This window comes from Dreissena polymorpha, chromosome 1, assembly GCF_020536995.1.
Source record: "Dreissena polymorpha isolate Duluth1 chromosome 1, UMN_Dpol_1.0, whole genome shotgun sequence".
NCBI classification, from domain to species: domain Eukaryota; kingdom Metazoa; phylum Mollusca; class Bivalvia; order Myida; family Dreissenidae; genus Dreissena; species Dreissena polymorpha.
Window position 1 is genome coordinate 171,171,061 of NC_068355.1, and position 25,372 is coordinate 171,196,432.

At 33.3% G+C, this 25,372-nt stretch overlaps 1 protein-coding gene across 3 annotated transcripts in view; it reads left to right on the top strand.

Moving 5' to 3' along the window:
• Positions 1–15,644: 15,644 nt before the first annotated feature.
• The window catches only part of LOC127861061 (uncharacterized), a 213,379-nt gene continuing 203,651 nt past the window's right edge, over positions 15,645–25,372 (top strand). The window contains exons 1-7 of one of the 3 annotated variants that reach the window (XM_052399445.1): positions 15,651–15,839; positions 17,865–17,927; positions 18,448–18,507; positions 19,306–19,395; positions 19,556–19,659; positions 19,884–19,961; positions 20,407–21,089. In XM_052399445.1, the coding sequence (XP_052255405.1) occupies positions 15,734–15,839; positions 17,865–17,927; positions 18,448–18,507; positions 19,306–19,395; positions 19,556–19,659; positions 19,884–19,961; positions 20,407–20,415 (510 nt within the window). In that variant the 5' untranslated portion in view covers positions 15,651–15,733 and the 3' untranslated portion in view covers positions 20,416–21,089. Of the gene's footprint in view, positions 15,840–17,864; positions 17,928–18,447; positions 18,508–19,305; positions 19,396–19,555; positions 19,660–19,883; positions 19,962–20,406; positions 21,090–25,372 lie in introns of those variants that run through there. The other 2 variants (XM_052399437.1, XM_052399429.1) reach the window with 2 other exon arrangements.

A 25,372-nucleotide genomic window follows, 5' to 3' on the forward strand; every position in this document is an offset into this window, starting at 1 on the left:
ATCAGAGAAAATAGCATCTATGCTTGCAATATTAAGACAAGGCTTTTATTTTAAATAAAATATTAACAAATGAATCTCCGCAAGAAGTATAAAGGGACCAATTCGTGTAGCCATTAATATGACGTTTATTTAAGGCAAAGCAGAATAATACAGGTAAAACAGGACAATGTAGTAAAAACAGGACAATACATAACGAGACAGGACGAGAGAGTTCAAGACAGGACAACGCAATACAAAACCATACAATTCGGGACAATACAAAACAAAACAGGGTAATACAGGACAATAAAGGACAATACATGAATATACGAGAACATACAAGAAAATACATGCCCATGCGAGACAATACAAAACAACACAGGGCAGTACTGGACAATACAGCACAATACAGGCCAAACAGGGCAATACTGAACAATAAACAAACCAAATCGCTGAATATGGAACAAAGCAAAAATGCAGTAACTTTAGTGGAACTGTCAAACTGTCAATGCAAAGCAAAAGGGGTTAAACCAATTGACGAAATCACAATATGCCCAGAATATATTTCACAACATACACTTCTGAAATAACATTATACCATATTCAAATTAAAAAACAATACAAATGAATATCAATACATTTAATATAAAAAATGCATTACTGAATGTTCACCATGGAACGATATAATTAAGTGTTTTCAATAGAAAGCTGTTGGATTCTCTGCTTCTTGAGAATATCTGAGCACATTGCATCATATAATCATATTTCACATCATTAGTTATGCATTTTATGAATAAGCCGTGATACATGATGTCAAATGCCTGAAAGCATAGTTTGAATGTACTAGTATATACACAATTATAATGTTCCATATTATTTTTAAAAAATGTTATCATCCAAAGTGTTGGTAAACACAACATATTTGTCTTGCTACATTATCAAGGTGTTCTGATTTGATTTGTTTTCGCTTATCAAGAAAACGCGAAAAACACTTCATACTTTACCTACTCGCTATTAACCTGTCGTATGAACCATTTCAACAGGAAACAACTGAAACGTACGCATGTTCTTACAACTTGCCAAAATACTAATTACTAGCAGAAAGTTTGTCTGTAACGTTTGTATTTCAACGCGTGTCTGATGATGAATGTGCACCCTATATTGGTTGGATAGAAAGTCCAGTAGGGCGCAGTCTTGTTACATCGATGTTTAAATGCGCATTATTGCTGCAACGATGATTGCATCAACATTCTTCCTAAATTTATGTTTAAATGCGCATTATTGCTGCATCAATATTTAAATGAGAATTTTTGCTACGTTGATGTTTAAATCGCATTCTTGCTGCATCGATACTTAAATGCACGTTCGTATTTAATTGGTATATAATTGAGCATTCTTGCTGCATCGATGTTTAAATGACCAGTCTTGCTATATCGTTATTAATATGCGCATTGTTGCTCACTCAATGTTTAAGTCCGCATTGCCGAGACATCAACTTTAAAATGCACAATAACAGAATAGTGAATACTTGCTATATCTATGTTTATAAATGCTAAAATTAGTAGTGCGACTTCCCGTTCAAATTTGCATTAATACAACATTGATGTTTAAATGCGCGAGAAACAGCGTACACACCAGCTTAAAGCATAAAAGAATGGTGATTTAGGATTTCCAAGCCATGCCTTTGTATTATAAAATAATAAATGATTAAATCAAACCTTTTTCCTGAGGTATATTGTTTCGTTTGTTATTACATGTGTTTGGTGTATCCGCTATGGACGTTGCTTGCCGCTCATGTTTAATTGCACACTTTTTTGATGCGGCATTTATAAGCATTTAGTCTGGTTTACACTGGTTTCAATAAATATACTTTTATTTGCTTTAATGTTTGTTTTAGAAACATAAAACACACATATTATTGGTTTTATGTACTTTTTATGTCGTTTTTGGTACACAGAACCACACATGTACGCAATCTGGTGTTTGCATGCTTCCCAACTGTTCATATTGTGGGAGTCGACACGACTGTCAAAACTGATTCGATGCAAACATACATTGGATATAAACTTACCATGTGCATGGAAAATGCTTCTGCTTATTTTAACGACGTGGTTGATTCAGAAGCATTTGAATTATCCTGCTGATGCCAAATTCACTTCGATTTTGATACATATGGTTATTATATGAATTAGAAGTCGTCAGCTTATAAACCTGTCAACTATGGTCAAACTCAAACGCATATTGTATCACATTTTAAAAAAAAACAAGGATTACATGACATTTAAATCCTCAATTTATTGTCTAGAGTCCATTTACATTTGTGGAAATTCTTTTCAGCAACAGTTTACATGCAAATTATTTAAGCGGGACTGCACGATTTTGTCAAATTTAATGAATTTATATAAAATGTGTAAACAAAATATTATGGATCTACATATATTTCAATATAAATTAAAATAAACGTTAAGAAGAACATGAGTTGAAAAATGCGAAATAAGCCAAATATTTAATTCTGAAATCGAGAATGCCTGTACAGTCGAATTCGCCAGTATGTGTATCATGAATGTACGTCGTGAATCTAACTTTAGCTTTACGGATCAGTTTAATGTCCTGGAACGGTATCTAGCCATAAAACACATGAACACTAACTCTGATCCTAATAAAAAGACGAATGCTTCGGTTATTGTAGGAAAATATGTACGAACTATCTTCGTCACAATCGGTTCGGGGCGCTAATTTGTCTTTGCTGCATTTTATGAAATTATTCTTCAATGTATACTTTTTCTTGCCTATTGTGTGTAATTGTAATAATTTTTAATCAATATTTTACAATTTAACACATATATAAATTATACAGTCCCGCTTTAATGACTATAACCCAAGGCATGCGCAGATAAGGCTTATGCGATATGCTTTCGCGCAGTCTGGTCAGGTGCTGCGCTGTCCGCTCAAATGTCACGCAATGTTGCGTTTTCTCATTACAGGGAGCATGATCACGTGACTTTGTGGGGTTCCCCCTTTTAACTTTAATGGATGTAAACACGGCGGTGAGTGGTTCTTTATTTAATATGACTGTTTAAAACTTTTTTCATAAGAATCTCAACTAGTGCAATAAAAAATTCTGTATTCTGCTTATTGCGATGTGAATTACTTTATTTAATAAGTCTGTGTTCTTGTTACAAAAATTTGACTGTTCTACACGGTTATGTTTCACGCAAAGTGAAATTTTATCACCGATTTCAGACGTATTCAAGGATTTATTATACCTTAAGATATCGGCACAGACTTCGAGAAAAACTGTCTTTAATACTTGAAATATTTACAAACAATACAGTTCTTATTCTGTGCAGCCAGTGTGTAAACCCCTTAAACCCCGTTGATGCTAAGCCCTGATTAGAGGACATTGTAGCTCCTGAAAAGACAGTGCGGATGCGCGGTCTGATATCGAGTTACGCTCGCTGCTTAAAGCATTAGGTCCATTTTAGCATAACTCGGTTCATAGTAGGTCATTATTTATATTTCAGTATAAAGTTAAAATATATGCAACTCTATTTGCTAGTGGGAGTTGTAATATTTGTCACATGTATAAACACGACCATGGAAATGTTAAGTTCGAATTGATACACCTTCTTCAATATGGACATTCTTATAATATTGAACAAATATTAACACAAAGTGTGATAATGAACAGTATGCACACAATTAACAGAACAAGTCCGATATAGTTTTTTCCAACTTTAAACGTGCGGTGGTCCACGGTCCCCATTGAACTGTTCTTCTGAGTTGAACGCCGTTTAAGGTGTCAGGTGAAAACCATTGTGCGTAGTGTAACAACCCGTATAATTCACAAGAAATAAAGCAGGGTTGTCGGTAAATGCGTGATTGTTGTTGCTAGTTTATTTGTGTTTTTTCTTTTATTTGGTCATCATATAGAAGAGTTCATTTACGAAAAATATGTAAAATTGATGGACATTTCATGATCAAAGTATAGTGAAAGAAATTATAGTGTTAACATAGTACATACACAAATCAGGAAGTGATTACAGGGGTGTTTAAATAAATTAAGACTTTCACATTTCATATGAAGTAAAGATATTTAGTGTATTTTGTTGTCGCTTGAACGTTAGCGAGTATGTTCAAATTATTGTTAGTTTCTAAATAATAGTTATATCTGCTTCATCGAAATGATTATGTTTGAAACTATTGCCGCGCGCTATCTTCAGCGCAAAATTATACGATACTTTCTATAAATTCTTAATAACTACAATCTGCTGTAAAATTTTAATTTTTGTAGACACGTAAAATCATTGATTTCTGATTGTGAAATACATGACGAATTTGCGTCGGTTACTTTCTAATCAAGGTCGACACTCTCCGTCTTATCTTAATTTTGCTAATAAGAGACTTTCTTGAAACGAAAAATATCATACAGGCCGAAAGTGTCGCCCCTGATTAGCCTGTGTGGAATGCACCCGCTAATCTGAGAAGACATTTTACGCACGTGCATTAAACCCCCTTTTCATAGAGCACGGCCAGAATGATTTTACAGTATTTCATACGTAGCTGATGTAATATCGGATGTTTACTTTAGATGGTAAAAAATAACCTTTTAGCATTACGCACCTCCATGAGATCTGAACACAAAAAAAATAGCATTGTGTATACAATGGTAAATAAAACATATATACTGTGAAAGCTATTTATACCTATAAATTTAATAAAAATGAAACTAAAAATTCTCTGATTGGATAAAACTTTACTCAAATTTGTAGCACAGTTTTCCAGGACGAGGCTCGATTGAAACAACTGGAAGTTGACGAATGTCAGAAAAAAAAAGTGCGAAGATTAAGTATATTGCCATTGTCATATGGATGCTTGCACATTAAAATATTCCAAAAAAAGACTCATTTATTTATTTTATTTCACGGTAAAGTGCCTTATATAAATACGCTTAGGAAAGCTCGTTAGTTTTTGCTTATATCCAATAACCTACCCCAACATAATTTATTCGGTTCGCGGTATTCGAGCCCGGCATTAAAATCCAACCTATACCTCTACTCTACTAAGACTTATAATGAAGTCCGTCGAGCGATGGGCGCAACATATTGTTTTGTAAACTTTATTCGCGGGGTATACAAGGACTTTTTACAGCGATATCGACCGAAAATTCGAAGTTCGTTACTAGTCGAACACTTTAAATGTATAAATATATTATAAGGCCTTAAATGACACTTAAACATATCCTAAATATCTTAACATTAAGGGGAAAACTGATGTTCTGTAACAAAAAAAGCCTACACAAGTTATCGCCCAGTATGTGTTTTTCAAATTACAATCTTTTGAAAGAACACAACAAGGTATAACTGATTAAGAGGGTAATGTCCTGACTTGATTATTAACGCTTTTGGGGGACAAAAAACTATTAAATACTACCGCAATTACCAGTGCTTACGAATAAATTATTTTGATTCAAATACGATTGGATATATTATGCGTGTAAATTCCTTCATACATACTCCGCCAGTATTACGGAAAGTTCAAAGTTACTAGTCTGTGACGGCACATTATAAATCGCACTCTGGAGAACTCCCCAGTGCAATCTGAACGCATCGGACAGTGGGCTACACCACACCGTCTCTCTGATGTACGAAGGCGGCCGTCATATTGGATTTGGAACTACTTTTGAAAACAAAATGGCTGCCCGACGGTTTCAAACCTGACGTAAAGAAGAAACATTAAAATGTGTTGTTTGTAGCTCGTCTGTTTCAAGATTACATTCTTTATATAATATTAAGTGTAAATCTGTGAATTCACACAACATAACATTGAGTACTCCTAGTCCAATAGTATTAATTATCAATGATGACTTCATGTAGTCAATATAAATTGCCGCAATAGTCTTTCGATGATTTCTGTTTTGGCAGACTCTTGGCTCAGATTTATTCTGAACGTGAATAATTTCAGCTATCCTATAAATATTAGGTCGATACATGTATACATCGGTAGATTACGTCTAATTATTTGGATTATGACATTAAGTTAATTTTACATTTTCACGTTTTGGTAAATTGAGAAAATTTTAAAACAATGTTTCAGATTTGCATATTTTGGTTTTAGTTATAATATTTGCAAGGAAACAGTAATACTGAACATTAACCATGCTCTAAAATAGCCATTATATGCATCTTTTGACGATTTAAAAGCCTGAAAATTATACAGCGTTGCAACACGAAACGATTGAATACTTTGGAGAAATCTGTTGTTGTCCTTATATTTTGTGAAGCTATAAAGAATGCTTATATATAGTATAAAATACATCCTTCAAAAAAAAGTCTTCATTCAATAAGCACGGATGTTTGAGTAGTCTAAATGGTAGACTTTAAATCCAGGACTCTAGGGGTCAGTGGTTCTAGCCCTGATGAGGGCTACTTTTTTTCCTTATTTTAATTGTATTCTTGATTTTTAACTGGCACCTTTAAATTGACTGTTTTCGTTATAATTTGTGACACTACAAGGATTGCTTACATAAAGTATAAAATACATCACTCATTGTATACACATGGAAGGCCGAGTGGTCTAAGCGGTAGACTTTTACTCCAAGGGTCAATGGTTCTAGCCAAGTTGAGGGTTGCTTTTTTATTTTATTTAATTTTATTCTTGTGTTTTATTGGAGCTTTTTAGATCGAATGTTTACATTTATCAATATTGCATTTTATGACACAAATAATTTGGGAGAGTTCTTTTTTTATTGTTTGATTGTGTGATATTTCAAGGAATGCTTATACATGTATAAAGTATAAAATAAACCACTGACTATGGAAGCACTGATGGCCCATTGGTTTAAGCGCTTGACTTTTACTCCAAGGGTCAGTGGATTTAGCCCAGTTAAGGAAGACTTCCTTTTTTTTTTTAAGCATAGCTGTTTAACGTCACTTTTGACCTTAGTTTACTTTTAATCATGACCAGTCAAATTCATACAAATTTTTCCGCCAGTAGGTCCCAAATGATAACATCCAAATTGTACATTAGCTAATAATACAAAAATCACTCTAAACAATGGATGCATATCATTTGAACAGAAATATGAATATATTTTAAAGAACATGTTCATGTTAATTACAATAAATTCAAAACATGATTAAAAACATTCTCTAAACATTACACCGAAACGTTTTTCCTTAGTTTAAAAAGCATTATAGCATTAATCACATGTCTCTAAAATTAAAAGAAGCTATTGTTTACATGCCGTAAGGTTCACACTAAACACTACAAAAACACACACACAAAGTGTAGCAAAGGTACACAAAGTCAAACACATGCTGCAAGGTCCAATAAACCGATTGTAACTCGTGGATTGCCTTTGTTATACCTTGATTGGAATTATATCAAAACTACTGTGGACCAAATAAAAACAGTTATTTATGTTAAAATCTTTGTTTCTCCTAAATATATTCCCCTATTAGTCTTACATTTATTAAATAAAGGATACACTGAATAACTTATTTGTGTTTTGATCTGACTTTACTTGTCTTTGTAGCCTTTGCTAGACTGTGTGTGTCTTTGCAGTGTTTAGTGAGACCCACTCCTATCTAAATTTGTAAACAGCATAGTTAAACATGTCAATGTATCAAGTCAAAAAATGTAATAATTTACACTAGTGTTAGTCTATTGCAAGTTTTAGTTCACTGATATATTAATTAAATGTGTTATTACTATTAATCATTTCAAGTGGCAAAATAATCAATCAGTTGTGTATTGCGCATCAGACCCAAGAAAGAATCGACGCTTGCTGAAGAACTTTTTATTTCAAGATGGTGAGCATAATTAATTGTAGATTTCACCAAGCGCTTATTATCCCCCGCCAGAGGCGGAGGGATATTGTTTTGGCGTTGTCCGTCACGGTCCGTCCGGCTGTCCGTCCAGCACTTTTGTGTCCGGAGCCATATCTTGGAAGTGCTTTGGCGGATTTCATTGAAACTTGTTATGAGTATGTATATGCATAAGAGGATGATGCACGCCAAATGGCATTGTACACCATCTGTTAAAAACAGAGTTATGGCCCTTTGTATCTTGAAAAAATGCTTTTTACTATAGGCTCTTTTGTGTCCGGAGCCATATCTTGGAAGTGCTTTGGCGGATTTCATTGAAACTTGGTATGACTATATATATGCATAAGAGGAAGATGCACGCCAAATGGAATTGTACACCATCTGTTAAAAACAGAGTTATGGCCCTTTGTATCTTGAAAAAATGCTTTTTACTATAGGCACTTTTGTGTCTGGAGCCATATCTTGACGGTGCTTTGGCGGATTTCATTGAAACTTAGTACGAGTTACATATATGCATAAGAGGATGATGCACGCCAAATGGCATTGTAAACCATCTGTTCAAAACAGAGGTATGGCCCTTTGTATCTTGCAAAAAAGCTTTTTTACTATAGGCACTTTTGTGTCCGGAGCCATATCTTGGAAGTGCTTTGGCGGATTTCATTGAAACTTGGTATGAGTATATATCCCCTGCCAGAGGTGGAAGGATATTGTTTTGGCGCTGTCCGTCCAGCTGTCCGTCCATCCGTCACTTTTGTGTCCGGAGCCATATCTTGGAAGTGCTTTTGCGGATTTCATTGAAACTTGGTATGAGTATATATATGGATAATAGGATGATGCCACCAAATGGCATTGTACACCATCTGATAATAACAGAGTTATGGCCTTTTGTATCTTCAAAAAAATGCTTTTTTTAGTGTCAAATATATAACACTTTTGTGTCCAGAAGTATATAGGCGGGGGATATCAATTCAACGAATTCGCTTGTTATATTGAGTTCTGCGGGTTTTTAAATGTACATAACATCAATAGCTTTTGCTGCCATTTTTTTATCGGATGCAATTTAGTTCAAACACCCATATGCCAAACGATTGACTGCCCACAATGTTTACCTAATTCTTGATTATGGACATTTTATGAGCAAATTATCTCGTGATATAATTGTGTTGTTACCAGTGCAGCAAGCGCCCCTTTTTTTCAACAACGATATGTTAAGTCATTGAAACTTTTAAAGTGTTTTCTGTTGAGTTCAGTAACAATGTTTATATGAGAATATCTGTAATATTATATATATATTGTTAAGTGTTTTTTTTTATTAAGCTAAACTTTTCAGTACATTATACTTTCTTGAAGAAATTTTGATGAAATAATCCCAGAACTTTCCAAGCATATGTTCTGTGGACATCTATTTTTCTTCATCTGTTTCTTTTACGTTAAAAATACTAGTTGGAAACTGTGTAGAGCTATGATTATCCCAATTTTGTACATGATCTGATGAACACGACCATTCCAAAACTCTATTTTAGTTTTTTTTACTGTCTGTTCATGTCAATCTACTATCTAGTCAATTAATATTTCTGTGTTTTTTGTTTAAACTATTTGGGATTATTTTGATGCATGTAACATCAATTAAAAAGTGTTATTTCTTACCGTACAAGTAATCAAACGTTTAATCTTGTAAAATGTTGCAACTCTGCCCTGTTTGTATATAAAGTTCATTGAACATTATATGGATCTTAATAGTTAGTGCAGCCCAAAATGTCGTATTTAGTTATTCTCATTATTTGCTACTTAATTGCTAGCATAAGAAACATACCATTGTAGTTATTTGAATATTTGTTTCGATTAAGTTGTTGCAGTTTCTTACCGCCTCACTGTCACATGTACCAACACATGTACTCACAGATGTAAATAAGCAAACACATTTTCAACAAGTTGTTGGGTTATGTGTCCAGATTTTTATGGGGTTCAATAATCTATTGAAATAAAAAAGGCATTTAATTGTTTCTAGAACAAAAAAAAAGTGGTTTTAAATAATCTTTTTCTGATTTCAGGTTCAGTGCTTGTGGAAAAACATGAGTTCCTGATCCAGAGTAGCTTTAAAGGCGAGCCCTTATGATACATGTCATTATCAATGTGACAGTTGCCTTAAAAAATTGATGGAGAATAATTTGTTTTTAAAAAGCTTAAAACGTTTATTTACACATTTTGTGTCAAGACTTAATTAAACAATTAATATAGTTGACAGAAATAATTGTAACCAATATTATTGCTGTTAATTGGAACATCCTTATAGTGTAAGCAAACACACCTTTCTATATGGAGAGGAAATCCAGGTTCAAATCCTGGTGAGGATCCCATATTAGCAGCAACTTAGATTATGTTTATATTGATTATACAAACAATACTTTTTGTTGTCTAAGTGTGTTGTAGTTAATTTGCAAATAAAATTTTCATTGTTTTTTTGATAATTTTCTCTATCTCACACACACTTGCACAGTAATTTTGTTTTACCTTATGTTATGTATCATTCGTATTAGGGCACCATTATTAGGTTCCCAAGATATCAGATGTCAAAAACAAAGGCCCATAATTATGTCCTGGCAATTTATCATAATTATAAAACTTTTACTTTGAAAAGAAAAGGGTTCTTTTTGTTTCTACTACAGAATCAAATTAAAACGTTATTTTTCGTACTATACTACAAAATCAGGATATACGCCGAATATCTTTTTAGCTCCACTGGCCAAAGACCAGCAGGGCTTATGTAATGGTCCTGTGTTCGCTGTGTGTGCGTGCGTCCGTCTGCGCGTTAACTTTTCCTTTAAACATCTTTTATCTTTAACATGAAGTACCAAAAAACAAGTACCAAATTTTAATTGTTTTTGTCCATAATCTTAAACTAAAAATCCAGATTGAGAAAGAAATAGCCCTCAGTAATGATACATTACAAATCTTTGAACAAAAATGGAATCTGATAAAATTCTCATAATGTTTGTCCACTTATATACATTTTACTCTAATGTTAGTTTATCTTTCTAAAATATTTGTGTATATTTTTTTCAATCTTATAAGATTATTGTGAGTATACAACAAAACACACAAGTCCATTATGCTTTCTTCCCACTTTATACAACTCATCATTTTTCATAACTGTTCTTCTGTTGTTCTTTTCTTTTCTCTTTAAAAAAAACAACACCTATCACAAACAACCAAAGAAAAAACATATTAACCCAGTTTGTTTGTGTTTTTGTTTGTTTATTTCTTAATCTTAAGGAAACCAAAAAAAGTATATATATTAGCATATCTTGTATAACATGTCTGAACTCAATTGCTTTGTACAATCACTTTGTTGTATGATCATATACATGTAAACATTGTATGTACTATATTGAATAAAAAAAAAATGTAAAAAAATAAATAAAAATAATTATAAAACTTTTACTTTGAAAAGAAAAGGGTTCTTCTTTGTTTCTACTACAGAATCAAATAAAATTGTTATTTTTCGTACTATATTACAAAATCAGGATATACGCCGAATATCTTTTATGCTCCACTGGTCATAGACAAGCGGGGCTTATGTCATGGTCCTGTGTTCGTCGCGCGTCCGTCCGCGCGTTATCTTTTCCTTTAAACATCTTCTCCTAAACTACTGGTCCAATTCTGATGAAATTTCTCAGGAATGTTCCTGGGGTGAACCTCTTTCAAATTTGTTCAAATTATGCCCATGGGGTCAAATTTGACCCTGCCCCAGGGGTCACAAAATTGAAAATTTGCTTATATAAGGCCTATTTTGTGAAAACTTTCAAAATCTTATTGTCCATAACCATTGAGCGTAGGGCTATCAAATTTTGTATGTAGAGACATCTAATAGTCCTCTACCAAATTTTTACAAATTATGCCCCTGGGGTCAAATTTGACTCTGCCCCGGGGGTCACAAAATTGAACACATGCTTATATAAGGCCTATTTTGTGAAAACTTCAAAAATTCTTGTCCATAACCATTGGGCTTAGGGCTACCAAATTTGGTATGTAGTGACATCTAAAATAAACCCTTACCAAATTTGTTCAAATAATGCCTCTGGGGTCAACTTGGACCCTGCCCCGAGGGGTCACAAAATTGAATTAACGCTTATAAAGCACCTATTTTGTGATACATGTATCTTTAAAAATCTTCTTGTCGAAAACCATTCGGACTATGGCTACCAAATTAGGTATGCAGTAGCATCTTATAGTCCTCTACCAAGTTTGTTCAAATAATGCCCTTTGGGTCAAATTTGACCCTGACCACCGGGTCACAAAATTTAACATTATATACGCTTATATCTTCCTTATTTTGTGAAAACTTTAAAAATATTCTTGTCCTTAACTCTAGGACCTAGGGCTACCACATTTTGTATGTAGTGAGATATAGTAGTCCTCTACAAAGTTTGCTCAAATTATGCCCCTGGGGTTAAATGTGACCCAGCCCAGGGGGTCACAAAAGTGTACATGTGCTTAAATAGGGCCTATATTTAAGTATTTGCACATGCCGAGAATATTTGTTTCAGCCTTTTTTTCAGCAGTGGAGCGATTTAGGGCCATCATGGCCCTCTTGTTTAATAATTAAGACTATAAATGGTTTAAAGTTTGTGTTTGACGTCCTTGCTTCTGGAAAGCAGAACTGTTTGAGCATAAATGACTACCCTTTTTTTGTTAGAATCAACATTGATGCATTATTACTTAAGCAAAGTTGAACTCTTTAAAAACTCGATGACTGGGGGACTGAATTTTTTATGTTTGTTGCTTACAATTTACTGAATATATAAATGTTTATGGCGAACAAATGCCATCTCTCTTTACAGGGAGATGGTGTTTTTTTATAAATATCCAGGTTATTTTGTATAAATAAGACCACATAACATATTTATATAGTATAAAATGAATTCTGAGCTATACATCTATGATGATGCCATTATGTGTTTTGCTGTAAAAAAAAAAATACAGAGAAAATAGACTACGGCTGCATGTCACAAGAGTTGTTAAAGGGCATTTTGACATTATTGCCCCGGACTTTTGCCCATTTTGAAGGATAATCTTATAAAAAACTGATTCTTGGTTTAGCGTGCATAGGGGATGGAGGAGCTTTTATTGGTGCCTTTTAAAAAAGTTGTTTCATATTGTGGAAAATTGAGTTTTAAAATGTATACACGATGCCTTAAATAAGTCAAATTCCAACAATGTCTTTGGTTTTTCAATTAAAAACAAGAGATGTGTTTGTCAGAAACACAATACCCCCTATTGCGCCGCTTTAAAGCCATATATTTGACCTTTACGTGACCTTGACCTTTCACCACTCAAAATGTGCAGCTACTTGAGTTGCACATATGCATGCCAAATATCAAGTTGCCATCTTCAATATTGCAAAAGTTAGGGCAATGTTAAAGTTTTCAGACGGAAGGACAGACAGACAGACTGACGGACAGTTCAAAAACTATATGCCACCCTACCGGGGGCATAAAAAACTGTATTCTTAATTTGTTTATAGGTGTTATTGGTGTCTCCACAGTATTGGAATAACAAATTTACACTTAAGGCTAAAACAGGGCTGATCCATTATATTCACCACAAGGTTCATTTAAATGCTTACTGGGTCAAACATGCGGAATGGGGATACGCGTCGGCCTCTGCCGCGCCACTTCTAGTTATAATTGTTGCCTGCACAGTTGACCATATTTAGTGTTTTGGTTGCCCAGCTAAAGAGTATCGGCCTGGCCAGAATAACAGCATCTGGAATTAAGTTGCCTAGGCTAAAATATAAAAAATATCTGCCAGAAGTACTGTATGGTTGCACAGAAAGAATTGTTTTTCAAATTCAATCAAGCTCTCCACTTATTCCATCCTGCGAAACCCTTTAGGTGTCTCAATACTGGTAATAGTAAACCCCACTGAGAGCCATATGGCTTTTGTCTGTATACAGTTTGTGACTTCCTGGCTTGTCACTATAATGTTGTTGTTTTTTTTTTTTTGGGGGGGGGATCTAAGTGGATTTTACTATTTCTTATATAACACCGAAGAGTTTTCCCTATACCACTGTACAGTGTTGTACGATTGTTTATGGTATAGAACCTAAACATATGGATTAAATCTAAAAGTTTGTCGCCCTGCAAAACATCCGCAATGTTGTACCGATAATTAATGCAATTTAAGAAATACTGGTTCTTTAAGTTTGAATAATGGTGTTGTTTACACTTCAAGAAACAACTAATTGGCTTTCTAAACATTTAATTAACATTTGAATAGTTTGTATGTAATGACAACTAATGTTTAACAATAACAGAAACAAATATTCTATTATATTACTCCTCAGAGATATTGGTCCTTCTATATCTATATTATCAGTTAATTTAGTGCAAATTTAATGTTGTGTAACCCGAACTATATTTTCGGTGTAATATCTTCCGCCTAGAGGCGTTAGACATATCCTTCCACCAAATACACCCGAGAGACGATCGCCGTTATGGCGGAATTGTCCGAGGAGTCCCGATTGCTCCCCAGTGCTGAGCCAAGTTGTTCAAAGCACCGTTAAGTCTAAACGGACCGTTAACTGACAATGGCCTGTTCAAATCAGTTGAAGCGTTAAGATTGGGTTGTCACGTGACTTCCAATAGAGGAGTACCGATATACACATTTCAAGCTCAGATCTTTATAGATCTAAAGTGTTTTCAAATGATTAAAAGTGTTTTCAAATGGGATGTGTCTTAGGTTTTGGATATAAGGTCTCAAAAACAAAAGCTATAATATTTGAAAGAGGAAGAGGAACAGAGTTTGAGCTTTATAAATAAAATACCTTATTTAAACTGTAAGTTCGTTCAAATACATACCTCGTTCAAATGGCATGACTTTTTCAAGTAGTAACAGCTTATATAATATTGCAAAATCTATATATATATATTGTCGATGAAAAGCACGAGAATTTCAAGCATGTAAACACATATTGTTGCAACACTTGTAAATCGGAATTCCGGATTGCAGTTGAAGTAACAAACAATAGTTGTTCTTAATTATTTGTCACATGCATTACAGGATGTAATTGTTCTTCATATATGGCATGCTCGTGCTACTCAAGTGCATGTTGTTCAGCTAAAGTAACGAAAGTGCAAAGTCATCTGTCCGACTGAAAAAATCAAGGCCATATGTGCTCACTTCATCGTGCAAAATATAATTAAACATAATAATTATAATAGTAATAATAAATTAATTAATTAACAAATACTACTACTTCTACTTCTACTACTACTACTACTACTACTACTACTACTACTAATAATAATAATAATAATGGTAATAATAATAATAATAATAATAATAATAATAATAATAATAATAATAATAATAATAATAATAATAGTAATACTAATAATAATAATAATAATAATAATAATAATAATAATAATAATAATAATAATAATAATAAAAATTATACTACTACCCTTACTGTTACTATACATGAATACAAAAAATAAAAATAAAAACGTTGGTTATTAAAGACAGATGAAGAAATACACCTGCATACGATATAGCTGGCGATAAAAAGATTGAAATAAAACAAATCTGTAACTATTGGATTATTTAATCATTAAATTCAGAAAGACATTTGATGTGGATCCTCAAATTATTTGTAGGTTCACTTATTTGATATTATATTTAGAATGACTGTATTTATTACTTATAACAAAGTAAGCAAAATTATTAACCATAACATGTATATCTTGTGGCCTTTGCCTTTACAAATGTACCACTTTTCTAACTTAACTGTTGGACTTCGTTGGTATTAAGTTTCATTGTTCTCTCCTCGTACCACCGGATTTACTAAACGTATATAAACCCAACGTTAGTCGTTCTGGCAGTCAACACAGGAGATCTTCTAGTCTACATCATTTGGAAACATGTTTGCAACTCAGTTCTTTCTTGTTCTCGCGATCACATTCGCAAATGGCAAAAGTCTGTTTCCAGACTTTCGACAGACCAGCATTGAACTAGACCAAGTCAAAGGTAAAGCGCTTTGGACGTTATTGTTAATTTCATGTATTTGATGTACAATTGTTATGTACTAATTTGATTAACTGACGGTATCAACGTGACTTTGAGGTTTCATAAACATAATTTGTTCACATCACATGAGTTATCTTTTAGAGCGAGTATATAAACGATCTGATTACAATTATTTCAAAGCGGATACATGCTATTTCATTTTTTTTTAAACCTACAATAAAAACTAAGAAGAAATAGTACCAGAACATCATCAGAATTTAAATTGTATACGATAGAAATACTTTTTGTGCGGTCGAAAGTCATTCATGTACAAAACTAACCTTCAGCTTTGAGCATACGACATGTAGACATGTTTTTGGTACAGTTATAAAAATTATAAACGTGTCGGTGTTGGCGAAACAAGTTTTTAAAAAAGACGACATTTTCTTTTTGTATCACTAAAACATAATATATACAATTAGTTGTAGTTACAATTCCTCATGTTTATGATCATGTTATGGTGTAAGATTGTAAAACCTATACAACTATGTATATTCGCATTAAAGCTATGTATGGAAATAATCTGTAACTGTGTCATGTCATACTGTTTCAAACCAAACATTTCCGAAATTCGTTTGCTCGCGGAAAAATATATGTCAAATTTTAAATACTTGTATTCGTCTCATTTGAGTCGTGTTCTGAGAAAACTGGGCATAATGCAAGTGCGTTCAGTGTATTACCAGATTAGCCTGTGCAATCCGCACAGGCTAATCAGGGACGACACTTTCCGCTTTTATGACATTTTTCGTTTAAATGAAGTTTCTTCTTAGCAAAAATCCAATTTAGGCGGAAAGTGTCATCACTGATTAGCCTGTGCGGACTGCACAGGCTAATCTGGGACGACACTTTACGCATATGCCCAGTTGCTTCTGAACACGACTCATTTAATTTGTTATCCATTTAGACCCAAGGATACGTTGTTTAGCATCAAGCCTTTTGCTCAAGATTAAGGATACCTTTCTTCAAGGAAAACTGTGTATATGGGAAATGCAATAAAGATGACAACAAATGAAGATAGCTTTAATCTGCCGGTCGCCGTTGTTTTCATAACAGAACACTGATACTGCAAAATCATTATTAATTTTCGTTTATATCGTGGGTCGACCGATCCACGAATGTTCCACAACTTTATCGGAACAAGACCAAAGCATAATATTTCTTTTTTTAAATTGCGAATTTACCTGTCCTAGAAAAAGTCATTCAAAAACGAAATGTCGTTCAGTCTTATAATGATTTCACAGTTTTTTTTCAGATATTATATGACCACTAGCCGGTTTTTCCCATTTTAACCGTATGTTAGGTCGCCGTTTTGAAGACACGTGTTTTTACATTACTTGCATAAACTGGCTTAAGAGAAGGCGGAGACATGTAAAATTAGTTGTTTATTACGTGCTTAATTTGGATAGTCGTGCGTTTTAAAACCGATTTTCAAATCTATTTGAAATAGACGAGTAAGATAAGGTTTGTTGTAACCAATGATTTGCTTTATGAAATACTGACTAAAGGCTATACGTTTTCAAACTATAATTTAAAGAGGCCTTTTCACAGATTTTGGCAAGTATTTAAGCTTGTCATTAAATGCTTTATATTGATAAATTTAAACATTGTACCTAACAATCTCCAGTAAAAAATAAAGAATACAATTTAAAAAAAGGGGAAACAAAGTAACCCGAAACTAGACTCGAACCACTGACCCCTGGAGTAATGGATTTAAAAGTCTCTCGCATAGACCACTCAACAACAGAACTTTCCAAATTAGTCAATCGTTTCGCGTTGCAACGCTTTATAATTTTCAGGTTTTCAAATCGTCAAAAGATGCATATAATGGATATTTTAGAGCATGGCAAATGTTCAGTATTACTATTTCCTCACAAATATCATAACTAAGACGAAAATTTGCGAATCTGAAACAACTTTTTTAATTTTGTCAATTTACCAAAACGTGAAAAGGCCCCTTTAACGTATATCACTTATTTTATTTCGCAGATATGCACAGAGCATTTTTTCCGAAAAGGAACAGTGTTGCTGGAGATAAAGGTGATGGTTCTGGTGAGTATATGTATTAGAGTTTTGGGGTAAGACTTGTATGCACAAGTAAATTTTTGTCTGAAAGCGAATTTGATATGCTAGTTTCCAAATAAAGCCTCTGTCAAAAGAATAGATCGGATTATATGTTTTATGTCTTTATTAAAAAACAAAAATAAGCTCTTCCTGCCGAAAGTACCTCCCGATTGACCAGGATTTATATCATACCAAAACTAAGCAACAATACGCCCATTTTGGTTTCTGTTGTTTGTTTGCTTGGACTTTCAGTCATTTCAATTGTATTACAGTTATATATATATATCATCACACCGGAATTAAACCCGCGATCCGCATATTTTTATGATATTGTTCGTGTAAAGAAAGTCTCTTCTTAACAAAAAAAATCCAGAGTATAAGGAAAGTGTCGCCCCTGATTAGCCTGTGCGGACTGCACAGACTAATCCTGGTGGACACTTTACACTAATGTATTAAACCCCATTTTCAGAGAGCGCGTCTCATTTGTAATGGCTATTTACGGTTTCAGTCCCATGGGTGTGCAGCCCCAAGGAATGCCATGTGTGCTGGGGAGCCGAGCCTAATAAGGGTAATAATAATAATAATATAAATAATAATAATAATAATAATAATAATAATAAAAATAATAATAATAATAATAATAATAATAATAATAATAATAATAATAATAATAATAATAATAATAATAATAATTATAAAAGCTGTATTTACATAAGGTTACACATAAAGACAATGACACATTATACATATTATGCAGATGAATCAAAACTTTTTTACTATGTGGCCTTCTTAAAATAACATACACATATAGGTCTATTTAACAAGTAAAACAATTAAACAATATTTGCTTACACCCATACATAACACACATTTTGCCTTTTAGACAGACACACATGCAATATCATTGATTAGAAAATAACATAACATATCATTGATTAGAAAATAAATGTGTTTTATATTGCCTTTTAAAGGCAGAGATAGAGCATGCCATTCTTATTTTACATATGTCGGTACATATCATGAGTATGGGAGGCGTGAATTTATGGCGCGTTTTTCGGAAAACTGGGCTGAAGCCATGTCCGAAAGGCTAATAAGGAACGACACTTTCCACTTTTTAATTGATAGGAAGACTTTGGTTAAAGAAAATCGAGTTTATGCGGTGTTTTCCCTGATTAGCCTTGGCGGACTACAAAGGGTAATCTGAGACGACACATTTCGCACATGCATAAAGCCAAGTGTTGCCAGAACGAGGCCTATGTATAAATAGTAGATAGTTGATGCACTCGCGCCTTGTTGTAATCTTTTCTTTCGTGCAGAAGTGATCCTGAACACTAGATTGAGTTGTTGGTGTTGTTTTTTTCAACAGTTTGCGTGTTCGCCACGTCTGCTCCTGGTCGAATTCACCTGAAGCTGCAATATAACGATACTGTCACGATCGTGGAGGGCGATATAACTGGTAAATATGCTTTTACCATCAGCTTTAGTCATTCGACAATTCCTACCCTAATGTTACTTTAAGACACCGTATTATATTTCAAAATTATTTGGTAAGGTCATCTTCGCCATACTATGTCCCAGTCTAAATGCGTCAACGACTTTCATAGATGTCATTGCAGATGTCCAGGAGATCTGTCGATCGTACAGTGTTTACAGCGTGTGTCTCATAGCTACTGAGGTTGACATAACACGATACCAGGCCCACTTGTATCTGTCTTATGGGGTAAATTGTGAAATTATATTTGCTTTTCATTTTTTAACATTGAAAATATATTAAGATTAACATTGTTATAGTAATGAGTAAATACATGTTGCTTCTTTGTAATAATGTGAATGTTGTGTCGTGTGTGTGAATAATAAATAAATCACTGTCAGTTGTTCTATTCTCAAGCGTTTTTAATGTATTTAGCGGAACGTATACAATTGCGATGCCTTTATTATTAACAGACCGCTGAAGTGACGACAATCCTCAACCTGGGCTCCATCACTATCCCACAAGCTGACACTGCAAAAGGTGTTTCAAGGGTTAACTGAAGCTTTTCTCTTATTTTTGACTGAAACTTTTATTGACTGGTACAATTATTCGAAAGTTACCCAATTTATGCCAGTGGTAATAAAATACAAATGTATATATTATCATTCACTTATAACATATTAAAAGATTGCTACAAATACAAAAAAACGCTAAAATCATAACAAACATGTTTTATTTTATTTTTAAAGATGGTCTCCAACTAAATGTGTTAAATGACAATAGGATATTCAATAACAGTTTCTAACTTTTGCAGTATATGAATATTAAGCATTCTAAGACATCCTACATTCAGTACCCTTTATAAAATAAAGCTTTATACTTCTGCAATTTATTCATTAATAAAATAGATTATTAATGCTAATAACTTTAGATATGTGTAAGTGAATTATTTTTATTCATGTCATGTTTTCTATATTGATCTTTATACACTTTCAGACGTATTGACGATGATCCTGGGACACAACGGCGACGAGCTTTTCCAGTAAATCAGACTGCAGATTCCGCGTTCTCAAAGAATTAACTATCGAATCAAACTGAACTGACCATTATCTTATAGTTTAACTGTGTGCATGTGTCATAATTATGAAGCACCTTTGGAACATGTCTTCACTTCATACAATTATTAGTTGTTAATCATGGACATGTGGTTTTACAAAGAAATGTTTTCAACAAGTAAATATTCCACAATAATTTATTTTGAAGCAGAAAACATAGGGTTTTGCATAGACATTTTGATCTGAAATTTCCACTTAAGTACTTCTTATGTTCATGTTTCCCTTAGGAGCTTTGTGAATACTGACCCATATCTGAATCGGATTAATAGGGTAGTTTCAAAATAACTTATTGCACACTGAAAATGAACATAACGCTTTGCGTTTCTACATGTATGAAAATCATCATATAGGAGAAAAAACACTCACAAAACTGAGTGTATGATCATGCAAATTGCAACCTACGAATTATATTGATAAGTTAACTTACAAATCAACTGCATCATCAACTTAAATACCAGGCTCAGTCTTTTGAACAAGGGTTAAACTGCCAAGACATAATGCGAACGATGATGACTTGCTTTTCTCTATTATGTATCCTCAGTAAATAAACTCTTTCTCAGCAGCCATATGACTCTTACTTGAACTTACCTTCGAAAATTAACGGTAAAACGTCGTTGATTTACGTAACATTTTCAAATACTATTCATATACTATTTGTCTTGTATTCATTAAGATGAATATAAAGGATATGTGTTGGATTTCGTGGAATTTCAATTTGAATTCACGAGTGATCAAAGAAAGAATATATTTTCTATGATCACGAGTGAATTAAAATCGATACTCCACTGAATCCAACAAATGTTCTTTTTATTGTATGCTAACACACTTTTGTACTTTTGCCAATCCGGTTAAACTAATTCCCATTTGGACGCCCCACGATGTCATTACAAGTATGTTCAAGGGAAGCTAATCCCGATGTTGTTATTAGAATTAATAGCGGAGTAGTTACCCTTTGTAAAATTGGGGTAACGATGGGGAAACCAAACATATCCAAAAATAGATCCGGTAAAAAAAAAAGAAGAAAAATATCGCTAATTGTGTAAGTAAATTTACACTGTTTGAAACAGTGAATTATCAGTTTTAATTCACTGATATTTCTCTATAAACCATCGGAAAGCATACACAAATACGGATAATGTTCATAATATATACGTATTTTGTAAAAAGTACACGATCGTTAGATGTTAACACTGCAACCGGAAATTAAGTAAAAATCGACTGACTGGAGTATTCATTTTGGTGAATTAAACGCCTTAACATGATGAATATTTAACTTGCATGTCGTGCAGGATAAAATTGAATTTATATTCCAGCATTCTGTTTTTATGCGCAGTGTTGCACCTTTATTTCAAAGATTCATATGAGTATAACATGAAATATATTTTTAACTAATATGATCTCAATAAATATTGCCTGTCATTTTTAATTGTGCAAAAATAACAGTAATGTAAATTGACTTACTAATATACACACGAAAATCATTACACAGTGACTTAAGCGATCCAAATGAAATGCTCTAAATTAATATTACAAATGAGCTATATAATTATTAAATGATGTTATTTCCTCAATAGACATTCTTCGTCGCTTTGACCAATACATATTGTTGAAGCGTGCTCCTATCTTATAATTGAACATCTCATATAATAACGTACTTTAACATACAACAATCAGAGTTGTACATGTTGTATGCTACGAAACGGTCGAAGAAACGTCAACAATAGTGTGATAATCGCGACAATTGATATTCCAACAGGTTTTATTTCAATACTGCTTATACGTACATATAAAGTATTACATATAGTACAATGATATAATGCAATCAGAGATGCAAAACGATGCATAAGTTACATATATAAATTATCAAATAATTAAAGTAAAATTTAAGTATAACTTCAGTTGCTTGTAATTCTGAGTTGGAACAAAACAATTATGAAAATTACATAAAAAAAGACAGTTACAAAAGGTAAAAGATGTCATTAGTGCTTTGATTTGTCTGGGAAACGTTTTTTTTTTGTTCTCAACAGGTAGCGGTGATCATGTATTATCAATTGCCCTGGTGATAACACCGCAATAGAAAAAGGTTGAGTTTGTTTATATATATAGTTCTATATATATAGTTCTAAATTATAAAAACGTTGAACATGAGTTTACCCAATATCTACAGGTATACTGTAAACAACGACAAAAATGCTTTATAATCGCTAAAACCGAATATAAAAAACGACTAAATATAACAAGGAATATCTTTTAAAAAGATATTCGGCGTAAATGTTTACTTTGAAATAAAGTTTTAAATTTAAGTTTCTAAATATTTAAATTGAAAAACAAAAGTTTAACTATTGTGTTGTTTTTTTCAGCGCACAAAGTATATGTTAGTATAGTAAAACTACACATTAGTGTACGTAGATAAAAAATATACTACAAGATTTCATCATATGCGCCCTCACATGGCTTATTATGAGTTAATTCCTTCACCGTCGAAATGTATCGTATGTTAATATTTGATTAACACGCAGTTTTCTTTCGAAACATTTAAATCACACTTTCTTGGCCGCGTCATGCGAAAATGGGTCTTATGGCGTTTCGGCCAGCGTAGCTCGAGCCCAACCTGTGCATTTGCACAGTCTGATCAGAGGCGTTGTTGTCCGCTTTAAAATAACTCAAGTTATTTAGATCTCCTGAACAGACTGAGAGATTCGCAGGTTGGGTGATGGCTATATAAATGATGGGCGCATATGGCATAAGACCCATTTTTCTTTCAATGGGTTATCATATAGAAGAGTGCATTTACGAAAAATATTTATATGAAACAAATTAAAGTGTTAACATAGTACGTACACAAATCATGAAGTGATCACATTGGGTGTTAAATAAAAAGAAAGAAGTAAAGATATTTAGCGCATTTTGTTGTAGCTTGAACGTTAGCGCGGATGTTTAAGTTATTGTTTGTTTCTGAAGAATAGTTCTATCTGCTTCATCGAAATGATCATGTGTGTAACTATTGCTGCGCGCTATCTCCCACGCCAAATTCTACGATACTTTTTTTTAATTCTTAACAACTACAATCTGCTGTACATCTTATATGAGATCAAATATTTCTCCATACTTGATATTGCTTTACTGTAAAAAAGTTTATATTCGTAGACCTAAAATGTCGTGCTTTTTTATTTTATTTTGTTTTTGTAGACACGTAAAATCGTAAATTTCTGATTGTGAAATACGTGACGAATTTGCGTCGGTTACGTTCTTATCAGGAACGACACTTTCCGTCTAAACTTGATTTTGCTTTAAAGAGACTTTCTTGAAACGAAAAATGTCATACAAGCGGAAAGTGTCGCCCCTGATTAGCATGTGTGGACTGCACAGGCTAATCTGAGTAGACACTTTACGCACATGCATTAAACCCCTTTTTCATAGAGCACGGCCCAAATGATTTTACAGTATTTCATACCTAGCTGATGTAATATTGGATGTTTACTTTAGATGGTAAAAAATAATCTTTTAGCATTACGCACCTCCATGAGATCTGACCACAAAAAATAGCATTGTGTATACAATGGTAAATAAAACATATATACTGTGAAAGCTATTTATACCTATAAATTTAATAAAAACGAAACTAAATATTCTCTGATTGGATAATAATTTACGCAAATTTTGAGCACAGTTTTTTTCAGAACGAGGCTCGATTGAAACAACCGGAAGTTGACAAATGTCAGAAAAAAATAGTGCGAATATTAAACATATTGCCATTGTCATTTGAATTCTAGCACAGTGAAATATTCCAAAAAATACTTAAACATTTATTTATTAGTTTATTTCACGGTACAGTGCCTTATAAACATAGGCTTAGAAGTCCCCACTCTGATCCGACATTTTTCTAAACGTTCAAACGCGCGGTTGCACTTTACTGAAAAAATAATTATTTGTTTGAAAAGATCATGATACCTATAGAAAACTCTTACGAATGAGCGGGTGCTCCACTTTATCTTATTAAAAATGGTGAAATATTTAAAAAGAGATCCTTAAAAATGTTTACTGGGTCGCGCTTTATTCTCTCAACACAGATCCTAAAAAGTCGCGTGGTTTAGGCACCGTGGTTTTCGAGCTCGGCGTTAAAATCCAAACCTTTACCTCTACAGCACTAAAACTTATGAAAAAGTCCGTCGAGCGATGGGCGCAACATATTGTTTGCAAACTTTATTTGCGGGGTTTACAGGGACTTTTTAAAGCGATTTTGACTAATTTTCGCAGTTTTACGCACATACATGTACATGTCAAACGTTGCGATCGATGGTCATTTTCGAAAATAGACGATATTAAACAAAACCCGTTTCTATTCTTATACTGAAAATGTATAAATATATTATACGACCTTTAATGACACTTAAAAAATCCGCAATCTTTTAACATTAAGGGGAAAAAAACTGATATTCTGTAAGAAAAATAGCCAACACAAGTTATCGCTCAGTTCGGTTTTTTAAATTATCATCTTTTGAAAGAACACGACAAGGTACAATTGACTAAGAGGGTAATGCCCTGACTTGATTATTAACTCTTTAGGGGACACAAAACTATTAAATATTACCGTTATTACCACTTCTTACGATTAAATAATTTTATTCAAATACGATAGGATATATTATGCGTGTAAATTCCTTCATACATACTTCGCCAGTATTGCGGACAGTTCAAAGTTGCTAGTCCGTGACGGCACATTATCAATCGCACAATGGAGATCTCACCAGGCCTAGGCCTGGTTGTTTAAAGCACCGTTAAGTCTATACGGACCGTTAATTGATAATAGCCTGTTAAAATCAGTTAAAGCGTTAAGATTGGTTAAG